Source organism: Seriola lalandi, unplaced genomic scaffold (assembly GCF_002814215.2).
Source record: "Seriola lalandi dorsalis isolate HSWRI2012SDOR001 ecotype SW California unplaced genomic scaffold, Sedor1 jcf7180002054133, whole genome shotgun sequence".
In the NCBI taxonomy this organism is placed as follows: Eukaryota; Metazoa; Chordata; class Actinopteri; order Carangiformes; family Carangidae; genus Seriola; species Seriola lalandi.
This window is the reverse complement of record NW_019524686.1, coordinates 264,153-276,845: the sequence shown is the minus strand read 5'-3', so window position 1 is coordinate 276,845 and position 12,693 is coordinate 264,153. Positions and strand designations below refer to the sequence as shown.

At 42.1% G+C, this 12,693-nt stretch overlaps 1 protein-coding gene across 1 annotated transcript in view; it reads left to right on the top strand.

The window, feature by feature from the left end:
• The window catches only part of bcr (BCR activator of RhoGEF and GTPase), an 86,378-nt gene that overhangs the window by 43,224 nt on the left and 30,461 nt on the right, over positions 1-12,693 (top strand). The window contains exons 2-4 of the mRNA XM_087173234.1: positions 4,211-4,395; positions 10,925-11,029; positions 12,298-12,483. Of these exons, the coding sequence (XP_087029360.1) occupies positions 4,211-4,395; positions 10,925-11,029; positions 12,298-12,483 (476 nt within the window). The remainder of the gene's footprint in view (positions 1-4,210; positions 4,396-10,924; positions 11,030-12,297; positions 12,484-12,693) is intronic.

Here is a 12,693-nt window from a genome sequence, read left to right as displayed (position 1 = left end):
TGTGTGTGTGTTATTTTTGTGGTTCAAAGCAGTTTGGTCGTTTTATTTTGCCAATGGCTCTGGGAGGAAATCAATGTTGTTGTTTTTTTTAAAAGAATACTGTGTGTGTGTGTGTGTGTGTGTGTGTGTGTGTGTATTTGCACTGCTCTCTAGGCATATGTCAGTAAGGAAGAGGAAGATGCCTATCTGTGAGCAGTATGTGGATGTGGATGTAGAGACCAGCGGTGGAAGCCACATATCAGCAGAAACACAAGAGAGCAGGGGCATACAAAGAAATCATGTGAGAGACAGACGGAGAGAGAAAGGCGACGTTAGAAGCGATGTCTGGGCTGAGATGAGGTCAGACGTGGTCAGACTGAAGCCTAGTGTTTCATGACCACAGGCTATAGTGACCCATTAACAAACCTGAACCTGTAAAGCTCAGTAACCCTCCCCCATTGGAAACTGCTGGTCATGCACACACGTATGCCCTGTTTGTGTCCATATAAATAACATAATGTAAAAATATGCTAAGATGTTTTGAGCCTATTAGCAGACTACTAATAGTCTCAACAGTTAATTTGTTTATAAGAGAAAACTCCTGTTTCTATCTTGTTTTACTTGGCAGATAAACTGGAGCTATTTACCCCCTAGCTTTTGTATGCTTTTGTACCTTAGAGACATACATTCCCCAGAAGACACTGCATTTAGTCAGAGCTGTGGTGATTCATTTGGCATTTCATGTATAATCATTTATCCAGAGTTTATCATTATTATTCATGATTGGGGTTTTAGGTCTGTGGCTGTTCCCTCTTTCAACCAAGAGATGGTTACATACTAAAAACTGTTGTTTGAATGCTCAGTATTCTTGGCCTCGAGGCTGTGTGTGGGCACTAAAGGCATTCCACTAACACACACGCGCACACATACACACACACACACGCGTGCGCGCACACACATAACCAGACAGACAGACACACATATGCATACACTCACCCTCAGTATGTTTCTACTGACAGCATTTTTCCAAAGCAAGGTGGCAGGAAGATTAAAACGAGGCCTGCACTTACTCGAGTGTTCTGGAGAAACAGCTGGAGGAATCATTTTTTTAAACGTCAGCTCGAGATGTTACGCTGCCTTACATGAACACACAGAGGTGGGGTCAAGGGGAAAGAAAAGAAAACATGCCAGGATGGCACCCACTCACATTTGGTGCTTTTCACATCAACACCCTGTATTTTTAGACGATGCGTTTGACATATGTGTTTTCTTTTTGTTAGCATGCTGTCTTCTAAAAGTTTTTGTTGTAACAAACTATAAAAATGTTAGATCCTGTAACTCAGTAATACTGTCTGGCATAAATACAGAAAGCTGCACCCTTGTACGGGCTAAATGTGTATGTATGTACATTGTAAAAGATATGAAATGATAAGTGGCCACACAGCAAGAAGCACAAGTGATTAAAGTTACCCTGTGTACACAAGTGCCAACAAAAACAATCTAGCTACAACCATTAGCCCACGCAGTAAGCCAGCTAGCAATAGCAACATATGCTGAACAAATTCATGATACGAGTAACAGCAAGTTAGCTAAGGTTGCCATGCCATTAACTAATGAAAACAGACATGTACCATTATGTAGCCATCAGGTTACTTAAACATTGAGGAGAAGAATAGTCAGTTCCAAGTCAAGATGAAGCACTCTACTGGTATTGGCTCCATGGTCAAACTGGGAAAGAAATTCAGCCTTGGACTTACCTGCTGGGACCAGGCCACACGAACGACACTGACAGAGTCAGTAAAATCTTTATGGATGTTTTGATGGTCCACCGACTGACCAGGATTTGAGCCGGTTGTCCCCATGGCCAGTCCGCCTGTTCTCTGGTCTTATCTCTTGCTTTGTCAGTGGCCTTTTTATATGAAAATGTGGTTTCTGCTGCGTACTGCACAGTGCCACATCAAGTGTATTCGGTCCCTTTGTGCTTATACACATGGTCAGGACCAACAGGTTAACAAGGAAGGGACTCACATGCACTCACATGCACTCAAATGCATGCGACGCGGTCTCGGATACCAAACCAAAGAACAGAGAAGCTCAGATTACGACACTCACAGAGCGGGGTGTGGCTTCGTTATCTACTCAGGACGCCTTTGCTCCACTATATCTTTACATAGAAAATAGCTGTTTGCTGCTATGTTATTGTTTAAAATCTCGTTTACAGAACCTTTAACACCGCAACATAATTAGCAAGAGTCTGTGGAAGTTCAGAAATAAAAGCATATGTGCAGCAGTTGCAAAATAACAGCAGCAGCGTATACTAAGAATAAAAATGAATGAAGAATGTGTAGTACACTACTCGGTTTGGTTTGCTGCAAGGTTTGGCATTGTGGGAAGAGACTGTTTGCACACAAACACACACACACACAGAGCCTCTATGTTGGTCTTTGCCGGGCAGAATGCCATTGGTCGAAACCGGCACAGTGGGCAGCTCCCGCCCACAGGCAGCAGCGAGTACACGGAGCGAGCGGTGGGTGGGCTGAAGGTCAGACGGGCCCTGGACACACTGGCATTGTTCTTTCTATCTTTTTCTGTCTGTTTTTAACTCACTCCATGACCTGTGACTTTAAGAGCATATGTCTGTGCGTGTGCCGGCACAAACACACAGAGATTTACTTAAGTGAGACTCTAGAGGCACAAGAAAACTAAGTACTCAAGTCGATGTCGGCTGAATGTGTTTTAAAGCGACAGAATGCTTATAATCGGTGTGTGTGTGTGTGTTTGTGCTTGACTCTGGCATGTTATTAGTGTGAGTCAGCACAGAGGAGGCCCGGCCAGCTCTCTAAGAAGTGCGGCTCTGTTGAATGTCGGAGTGGGAGGAGATGAGCAAAAGGTCTTCTGTGACATTCAGAGATGCATGATGTCTTCCCCTCAGCTGTTACACACTAGATTCCCCGAACCACTGACTGTACTCTCTCCTCCTGGAAGCTGAGCAATTTTAACTCAACGAAACATGTGTAACGGAAGCCACAACATGAACTCTGAATGAAATGCATAACCTCATTGAGTGTGACTTTGTAAAGCAAGTCATTTGTAGTCAAACTGTACTTTATTTGTATCCAGCTCGCTGACCTTTGTGTCTTGTTCTTTGTGTCTCTCCCACCTATCCCTGTAAAGGGCAGCCACTTTGTGACAGCGGAGCTTTTATTTTCCCTCTAAGAAAGTGATAGCACCCACCGCAGAAGCAGGTCGGAGGGAGGTTGCTGAAAATTTCCCCAGAGATGCTGAGTGTTCAAATTATTTGAACCTTGACCCAGTTTGTAGTTGGCCTTTTCAAGTGCTTCCTCTCGGAGCGTTGTGTTTTTGTCTGAATGCATGAACAAAGATGCAGAGGGGAAATTCATTTTGTGTGCCCCAGTTTCCAGAACTGCATTAATTAGTGTTGGAAATTAATTCTGCAATACATGACACGAGGCCAACTAGCAAATGTAAGACTGAGATCCTGCCCAGTGTGCATTGTGACGTCAGGTAGCATTAATGGGTTTTAGTTAGATCAAAGCTTACTGAAGTTATGTTTAGCAAAAGATATGAAATTATGTTTGACAGCACCAAATACCAGCTGTATACTGTGTTCCCCACCTTTGCCCCTCTGGAAACTGAGTACAGTACAGAAAGCTTCATAGTAAGCATGAATTTGGTGATTTGCAAGTCAAAAGACGTATGAATATCTGCGTTCAAAGTGGGCTAAAAAATTTGGTTTAAAAGTGAGCGATATTTAAACATCTAGGTTCCACACCATTGTATCAACTGCATTTCAATGACTCGCATCCTAACTGTGTTTGAAATATGGTCGTTGAGATACTGAAACAGTGTCTTTAGCTAACCTAGATTTTCAGTTTTCAATCATTTAGCACAGTTTTTAATAAGACAGCAAGACATGTGTTGACCTGCAATTTGGACCTAAATCAGCCGGCTGATATGAACATAGTGCAGTAACGAGGAATATCAGCACAGGAATGCTAAACTGTTTAGATGTCATTTAGATTCATCCATTGACAAGTTGATTTTTTTAACTGTAAAAAGTCCAGCTCTGAATGTATCAGACTGAAAAAAATCAGAGGTCTGTACCACATGTGAGATCATATATAAATGCAAACTGTCTCAACAGAAACATCGAGAAGTTTGAAAGAGTGTAAAGGATACTAATGTAACGTTTGGTCCTCTCCCATGACAGATGGTCATTTCACGGGGACCCCTCCTTCATATGGTTACGATGCCGACCGTGCGGAAGAGCAGCGGAGGCACCACGACATCCTGCCGTACATCGATGACTCGCCGTCATCTTCACCGCACCTCAGCTCCAAGAGCCGCAGCAGTCGGGACACCCTCTCCTCGGGATCGTTGGAGTCCTCCAAGTCGGTCAGTATGCTCTCCCACTGTCTCTTGGCTGATGTTAATTTAGGAAAGTAGATTCTGAACTGGAAAATAGTCATCTACACTAAATCCAATTCAAGTGGCCAAATTTCCTCAACAGGAAATCTTCCCCTTCCTGTGGGTGATGCAGCAACTGAGCAGCAGATATTGACTAAAGAGAAACCAAGGCTCTGATCTAATTTATATCAATATATTGATTTTATTAGTGTGAGATACAAACCATTAATCCCACATGAATACACAATTCTACAAACACGGTTGGTATCACTGTTCAATGGCTAATACTTTGACCTCAATACAGTCTAGGAAGTGGGGTAATCTATTCTTACAGCAATCCTGCTCCATCAAAAGCTGTCAATTGATGAGAAATCAAATCTGCCATTTGAGAGGATTGATAAGGGACAATATTTCCTGCCTCATAACCACGGAAGCAGTCATCCGGCAAAGAAACTCATCCCCCTTAAGAGTCTGGCTTTTTCTCATCCATGGTATTAGGCAGAATTACCTATCACCTCAATCACTGCCTTCATCCTCTTACCCTCCCTCCTTCCCTCGTTCTTGTCTGCAGAGGGAAAACCAGTGATCTATGACGTCTGGTGCTTTTCATGGGTTACCATGGGGAGGACACACACATGCACATCTGCCTGCAAACACACACACACACACACACACACACACACACACACACACGCACAACCCCAGAGTCAGCAAAGATGAATATGAGCATGAATCTATTTTAAGTTACATGTACATATTTGTTCTATTGATTATTATGTTTTTTCTATTTATCATATATTGTACACGTTTTCTGTGTATTATATATACATTTTTCATTTGTCATTCACATTTACATCTAATTTTCTGCACCACAGAATTTGTAGGTAGCAAATGAACATGCTACAGCCATACGTTTGATTAGAATAGATGGGTATCGTGGGAGAATGTAATAAGCTAATACTGCCTCTCTCCGCTGCGCCCTTGGTGGAAGTAATCACATCAGTGGTCATGGTGCAGTATCACTTACTCTGCCCCCTCAGTCTTTGCCCACTGTCTGAGCAGACGAGCGGGAGCGCCTGTCAATCTGATTGATGGCTTGAATCTGCCAATAAATGGTGATTCCCTTGACTGCACCCGACCTTTGACCTTTGAGCTTGGAACTCTCACTGATTTTAATTATACACATGCATGTACACGCACATACACACACACACACACACACACACACACACACACACACACCATGTAATTTCTGCCTGAGTTTGCACAAACCAGTTTCTTCTCATATGTACAAGTGCACACATGCGTCTTTTTCCTCTCAGAGCAGAATGATATATTTATTGTAGAAGAGATTGAAGAGGATTTTACTGAGTAAACATGTTTAGAAGCAGAAACCTTGAGCAAACCTGGCGCTGTAGGTGTGTGTGTGTGTGTGTGTGTGTGTGTGTGTGTGTGTGTGTGTGTGTTTAGAGTTGGCAGTGGCAGTGTCTGATGGTCAGTTAAATATATTAAACAGCCATACAACAATTAATCCATCAACAAATTCTCCAAGCAGCCAGACAGGCTTTCAATAACTGCCAAGAAAATGGAGTTACCATCGCCCTTGATATGTCCTTGGACAGCCTCTTTTCAGACAGCATCCCAGTCTAATTGATGAGTCAGAGCCCAGATAGACTCTGATTGGCTCAGCGGGAGCTGATGGTTTTATGATGTCACTGTGATGAGTCATCACCACCAGCGATACTGCTGATCTAATTCTCCACAGTGGATCCTGTTCTCTGATCATGTGGCTCTTCCCTGCACTGGAGAGGGAAAAGGGGGGTGGCACTGATCAGAAGTCAGCCACTGACGTATGACAACTGTGCACATCACACTGAGCACATCTTTCACAAGCACTACTTTTTAATCAATTAAGGTACAAGACCTACTTGAGAAACCTCTCTACTGTTCTTCCTCCCCAAGTTAAACAGGATTCCTCTGTTCTTCCTCCTTCCACATTTTGTGGATTTATTAGATAGTTTACGGTCAAGAGACAACATGAAAAGAAGAGAGAGATGAGAAACAACATGCAACAAAGGTCCTTGGCCAAATTGGACCTGGGATATTGCAGTTTATGGTCATCGCCTCAAACCCCCAGGCCACCACGGTAGCCCCAGAATTCCCCCTAATTCATGAATCCTTTTCTCTGCTCCTGGTGAACCCCACTGTAGATGAAAACAACTAAATCCACCTAGTTTTCTTTGCCCCTTCATCCTGTGCGACATCAAACCTTGAGGCCACAACCTCAGGGAGAGGTAATTTCTTTTCCTCCTCAGACAGCACTGAATTTCAGTGGATTAGGAGGCTTGGAAAGACTGAAATCTACCTTGTTATAATCTGTCACATCTGTAATAAACTTTTACTGCTTGCACATCTTGTTTTGTTGTAATTAAAATCATGCAGCATCACAAGCATCGTATCTGGAACACCCCAGTAGACACCAACTCTGTCACCGTCTATCACATCAGGCTGAAGAGCAGTTTAAATACCCAGAAGTAATGTTGCATTTAAAAAATAAAAAAAAAACCTGTCTTCCTCCTGTAGCGCAGGATAATTCTGAAACCGCTCCATTACATAGCAGACATGCGGCGATAGGAAGCAATCTCATTAGGCATCTCAGAGAGCGAGGGATGGCAGGACAAGATGCTAAACAGATTAGAATATGAAAAATGAAAATTGAAAAGGGTTAATAAAGTGTGGAACGGGGCATGCACCGACGCTCACTTCTATCCTCTCCAACCTTGGCTCTGAGTGTTTATGTGAGCTGACAGTCTCCTGCGCTCCATGGGAAAAGAGAGAGGGGCAGAGATGGAGAATAATGTTATTACAGTTGCTGCGGCTCAGGTTCTATCTGAGCCTCCTGAGCTACATCGGGCCGCTCGTCAAATAAAACACTGTTTGTATTGATCCTCCTGTATCTCCTGCGAACATTATACATGCATAAACAAATCAGAAGCAAAATCAGACTTTCCAAATCATGTTAGGTAGAGCCACTGCTAGAGGGGGTGCTGTGTGTGTGAGGTGGTAGAGTGTAAGTGTGGGGATTGAAATGTTAAATATTAGCTTTTGTTGACTATACTGGATGTGAAAACATAGACACACAAGCCTAAATACAAACCCAGCAGGGAGAACGTGTTTTATTTTTACTTTTTTCATTACCAAAAAAAAAAAAAAAATGCAAGCAGACACCCCTTTAGTCTGAACCAAGAGATGGGCTCATTAGCTGCCACGGCGATGAATAAAAGATGATATGTCTGGAGATGTGGGTACTTCCTAGGGGAGTCGTCTGGGGTCTGAAAGGATGAATACACACTTTAAGACTCCCGTCTCCTCTCAGCTAGTTCAGTAACATGTGGCTGGATGTTAAAGTTTCCTTCTCTCTTTTTTGATACTTCAAATGGACCCTCATGTTTCTCATGTTCTTTTACCAGCTGGTGAAGTCACATAGCTCATGCTGATACTTGTAGCTCGGCGAGGACTTTCATTCATTTTTCATTTATTCACAAACATTCATGGGGCTCCGTTGCTGCCCCAGGCTTTCCCTTTTAAGTCAGTGGAGACAGACCAATTCAAAGCCACTGCAATTCACCATAACACGTTTAAGAGCAATCGTAAATCATAGATATATCACTTATTTACTTCCAGTACCCTTTTATTTGCTCTCTTAATTTACAAAGAGAAAACTTTTTTGCTTTGGGTGTCTTACAGTCTGTACATAATGAGCAATTAAAGCTTTTTCAGGGGAATGTTATATACAGCACAGATCCCCAGACAGTCTGTGTGATGCATAATACATGTCTGTCAGAATCAATTCCTTTATCCTTCACCTAAAAAAGAAAAGACAAAGGAAAGAAAAAGCAAATGAGAGACTATATTCAGTGTACAGTAGAGGCATAAACTCTTAAAGATGAGGCAGTCAGATGAAGAAGGAGGAGAATTTGCATTGTACTTTAAAGCCACGGTTACACCCCCTTTGAATCGTGGTCACACCTGTGTGGTTTACATCTGAGTTCACTTTATTATGCAGCCTGGTCAGACCAGCACAGAGCTGCCATCATGAAGGACTGATGTTCATTGAACTGAAACCACCGCTGTTTTTAATTGTTCACTATCCAAATTTTATGATGTGCAGGATTTGTTTGTTGCTTTTAAATAGTGTTTTTGGCTAACAGGCGAACCAATCATTTGGCACCGCAGTAACTGTGCTGATAATGGACTCCTCGATAATAGAGGCCATAATAATCCTGGACCGTCTCATAATATTCTGGGCTATAACAGTCCCCTGAGGTGCGTGCTAGCATCTGCTTATGCAGTGGCCATGGAAACAGGTTTCAGGCCCATTTACCCCTTCACTTACAGTAAATGAATGCATGTACACCCACTCAGTACTCACAGCACATGCTCAAATGCAACTCACAAGAAGAGCTGCATTTGAGCTCTTCTTGTGAGTTGTTTTAGGATACATATTTCTAAAATGCTTGACCTCTGCAGAGTAGATATGTTGTAGAATGACAAGTGGGTTGACACACAGAGACGTGAAATGGTGCAATTTTAATAACTTTAAAGTTTTAAGTCATTTAATAAGCTAAAATTCCAAACATGAGGATTTACTACTTCTATTTTTTGTTATTGTTAATTTGGACAAAACAAGCACATTGATGACATCACCTTTGGCTATGGGAAATTGCAATGTGAATTATTCACTTTTTTCTAACATTTTGCAGACAAACAATTGAACAATTAATCTGAGAAATGATAATTAGGTTCAAATGTTTCTAACTCTGTCTTAAAATGACCTGAAACCTCATGTCAGCTGTGATTTCCCTCAGCTGCAATTACATTCCTGCACAGAACGAGGACCCTAGATTTTGTCCCCTGTCTCCTCCATCCTAATGGCGTTGAGAACAACTCTCATTATGGCCCGGACGGTCGACCATGATGGTTTCATTGCACATATAGGGATGTAGGTAGACACATTTTTTTTTTTTTAAAGAGTGAACTCATCCTTTAAAAGATTAACATTAAAAATTAAGAAATACATAAAATATACACAAAAAAACAATAAAATACACACACATCCTTCAGTTCACATCCTTTCTCTAGCTCTGATCTTCACTACTCAACAGATTTTCTGTCCTCTTGCACAGGCACACACTCATCCACACAAACACACCTATGACCTCAGTGTTTCACTAAAGTCGAAGAAGCCAGGTAGCTTAAGTCCAGCCGGCTGAATCAGCTGAAGTCAGAGCAGCCAGACCCAAATGTGCTTTCCTCCTGACCATTTTGCCCTCCTCGTGCACTCAGTCTCAGCGTTCCTTTAGCCTCTGTCTCACCAGGAACCAGTGTGATTGCTGCGTGGTGTGTAAGATTTATGTACAGAGTATCTACCCAGAAGACATGACAGCTCCTGATAGGAATTTCATTCAGAAGGGACATTTCTGGGTCCACTTCTCTGTCTGCGATACACTCCTCTCACCATTTTCCCTGCCTCACACTTATCTGTTGTTCTAGCTTTCATATCTATCTTATTTCTCTGTCCTTCTTTGCATTTTTCCCAGCTACAGAGGCAGAGAAACAAGTTTTGATGTCACTGGGATGAAACAAGTTTTACATAGAACTTTTTTTTTTCTGTCTCTCTACCTTGTAGATGGTCGCATATAGACAAAATGTACCTTGTATCTTTGTCTCTTCTTCGTCATGTCTGCCCTCTTTCCACTCTTTGTCCTCTCTTAATTACCCTGGATCTGCCTCGTCTTCTTCATGTCTCCATCTCCTCTTCTCTTCTCCTCTTCTTTCTTAGTCTCACCCTTCCTTCCTGTTTTCTCTCCCTTTCCCCCTCCTCTTAGCTTCAGGAACCGGATGCTTGAACATACTAACCTGGGCTCAGTGCACTCGCGCACACACACACACACACACACACACACTCTCACACACACACACACATTTATAAGCCAACCTTGCTCCCATGGGAGACCCTGCCCGTTTGAGTTATTTCAAAGTTCGTGGTTAAACAAGACAGCCCGAGGAATCTCTCTGTCTCTCTGTTTTCTTTCATGTCCGTACTGCTCAGTGAGCTTTGACTGGGCTGACGGGAACGGGGGAGGCAACCTGGAGACGATTACTAGAAAGTGCAATTGTTGCTGTTTGATTTTCCAGACTGTAGCGTTCACAAACAGCAAACCTGCAGGAGTTTTAAGCTCGACCAGGAACCCTTCAATTTGAGATTTACAAACAAGTCATATTATAGGTCCTTTAATCAGCTGATATAAGGACTAATATCATGCTTTGAATATTCTTCATGCCCCAGACACAAAAGAATCAAATTGTATGCCTTCCAATGTGAAAAGAGGTGACAAATGTAAGTTAAAAGTGGCAGGTGCGTACAGGATTGGATTACGTTGTGTGCATAATATTGTACTTCTGGACATTATTGTAACATCATATAAATTTCTGCCTCTGTGTGTGTGTGTTACAGACTGAATGTGACCTGGAAAAAGGTTTGGAGATGAGGAAGTGGGTCCTGTCTGGGATCTTGGCCACTGAAGAAACATACCTCAGTCATCTGGAGGCACTGCTGCTGGTGAGAGCACGTACACACACACACACACACACAATAAATAATATACAGTAGAATCATATTAGGTGTCCCATTCACTCATTTGGTGCCAATAGAGGCATCTGCAAACATAAATGGATCACAGTAACAAGATCCATGAGATGACAGAAATTTGTCAACCTCCAGTGATTTTTGTCATACTGTTAACCTGGGTAACCATTATCCTGAGTCTTATTAGGCCTGTGTGAGCAATCTTTCAAATAAATATCACACACCATTAAAGAGAGACTATGTAACACTGGCTGAACAGCAGCCGCTATGGCCACAAGTGGAAATAAATGATAATGGCACGTTAAATTTCCCTTATTTCCAATGAATTTCTCAAGTCGGTGGCTTTAAAGATGCTCTTATACTTAATATTATACTAACAATGGATTAAATGACTGGGTGTAATATCATAGCAACAGACCTGCAGAGAATTATCACCCTACTATGCAGTTCCCTTCATCTCTATGGCGTATATTAGCATCTTTTAGCTAATTATTTTTGTTTCCATGGCTCGCAACTGTACTGTTTGTTGTTGTATGTCTGCTAGATGTGTACAGACGCAACTGTTTTGCTAACACGTTCACTACAGAACCATTGAATTTACATTAAATCAATGTTAAATTAATGTAACATGCTAAAAATAGTGGCACAACCAGACAAGAGGCATAAAGACACTAAACTAACTGTAAGTAAATATTAAGTAAGTAAGTAAACTTTGGATATACCAAAGTTTGCTAACATTAGCTAACAGTATAGCCACCATTATGCTACTGGTCATACCAGAAGAAGTCAGGCTGTGGCAGTAAAGTTGCATGGTGTGTTGCTGTTTATGAGTTAAACTTGCTAGCTAAACTTTTCACCTGTAAAGAAAAGCTGAACATGCAGCCTGTTAGGGCATGTACAAGATGCAGATGTAACCTTGCAAATACTGTAATTCTGTACTTAGATCCTCTGTCAGTCAGAACAGTGTAGTTGTGTACTATAATTTAAAGCATTCACATGTGTCATAAAATTCTCTACATGCCTAAGTACCTCTTATTTGGCAGCTAATGTGTGTTTTTCTTAGTCAGACATGATCAAAAGTACCTGGCTTTACAAATACAGAACAGATTTCGAAGCCTATAAAAGGGACACATCTTTTTTTTTTTTTCCAATTTACGAATTTCATTAAACATTGAGTTGACTCAAAGACACGCTGCACCGCATGGTTCCCCCCTGTCGTCTCCATCGTTTATTCCTCTCAGCCCATGAAGCCTCTAAAGGCTGCAGCTACAACGTCGCAGCCCGTCCTCACTGTGGCCCAGATAGAAACCATCTTCTTCAAAGTGCCTGAGCTCTATGAGATCCACAAGGAGTTCTACGACGGACTTTTGCCCCGCGTTCAGCAGTGGAGCCACCACCAGAGAGTCGGGGACCTCTTCCAGAAACTGGTGAGGAAAAGGAAAGAGATGAGTTGTATTGTTTGTGTGTGTGTGTACCCATAGCAGTAGAAACATGTAACTGCCTGATGGTAACCCTTATCAGAGTGACAAAACTGGGCACCCAAAAAAAGCTGACACTCTGGGTACTACAGCTACATTTTCTGACTTGTGGACGCAGATCCGAAGTAAACCTACTGTGATAGAGTGACATTATTCACA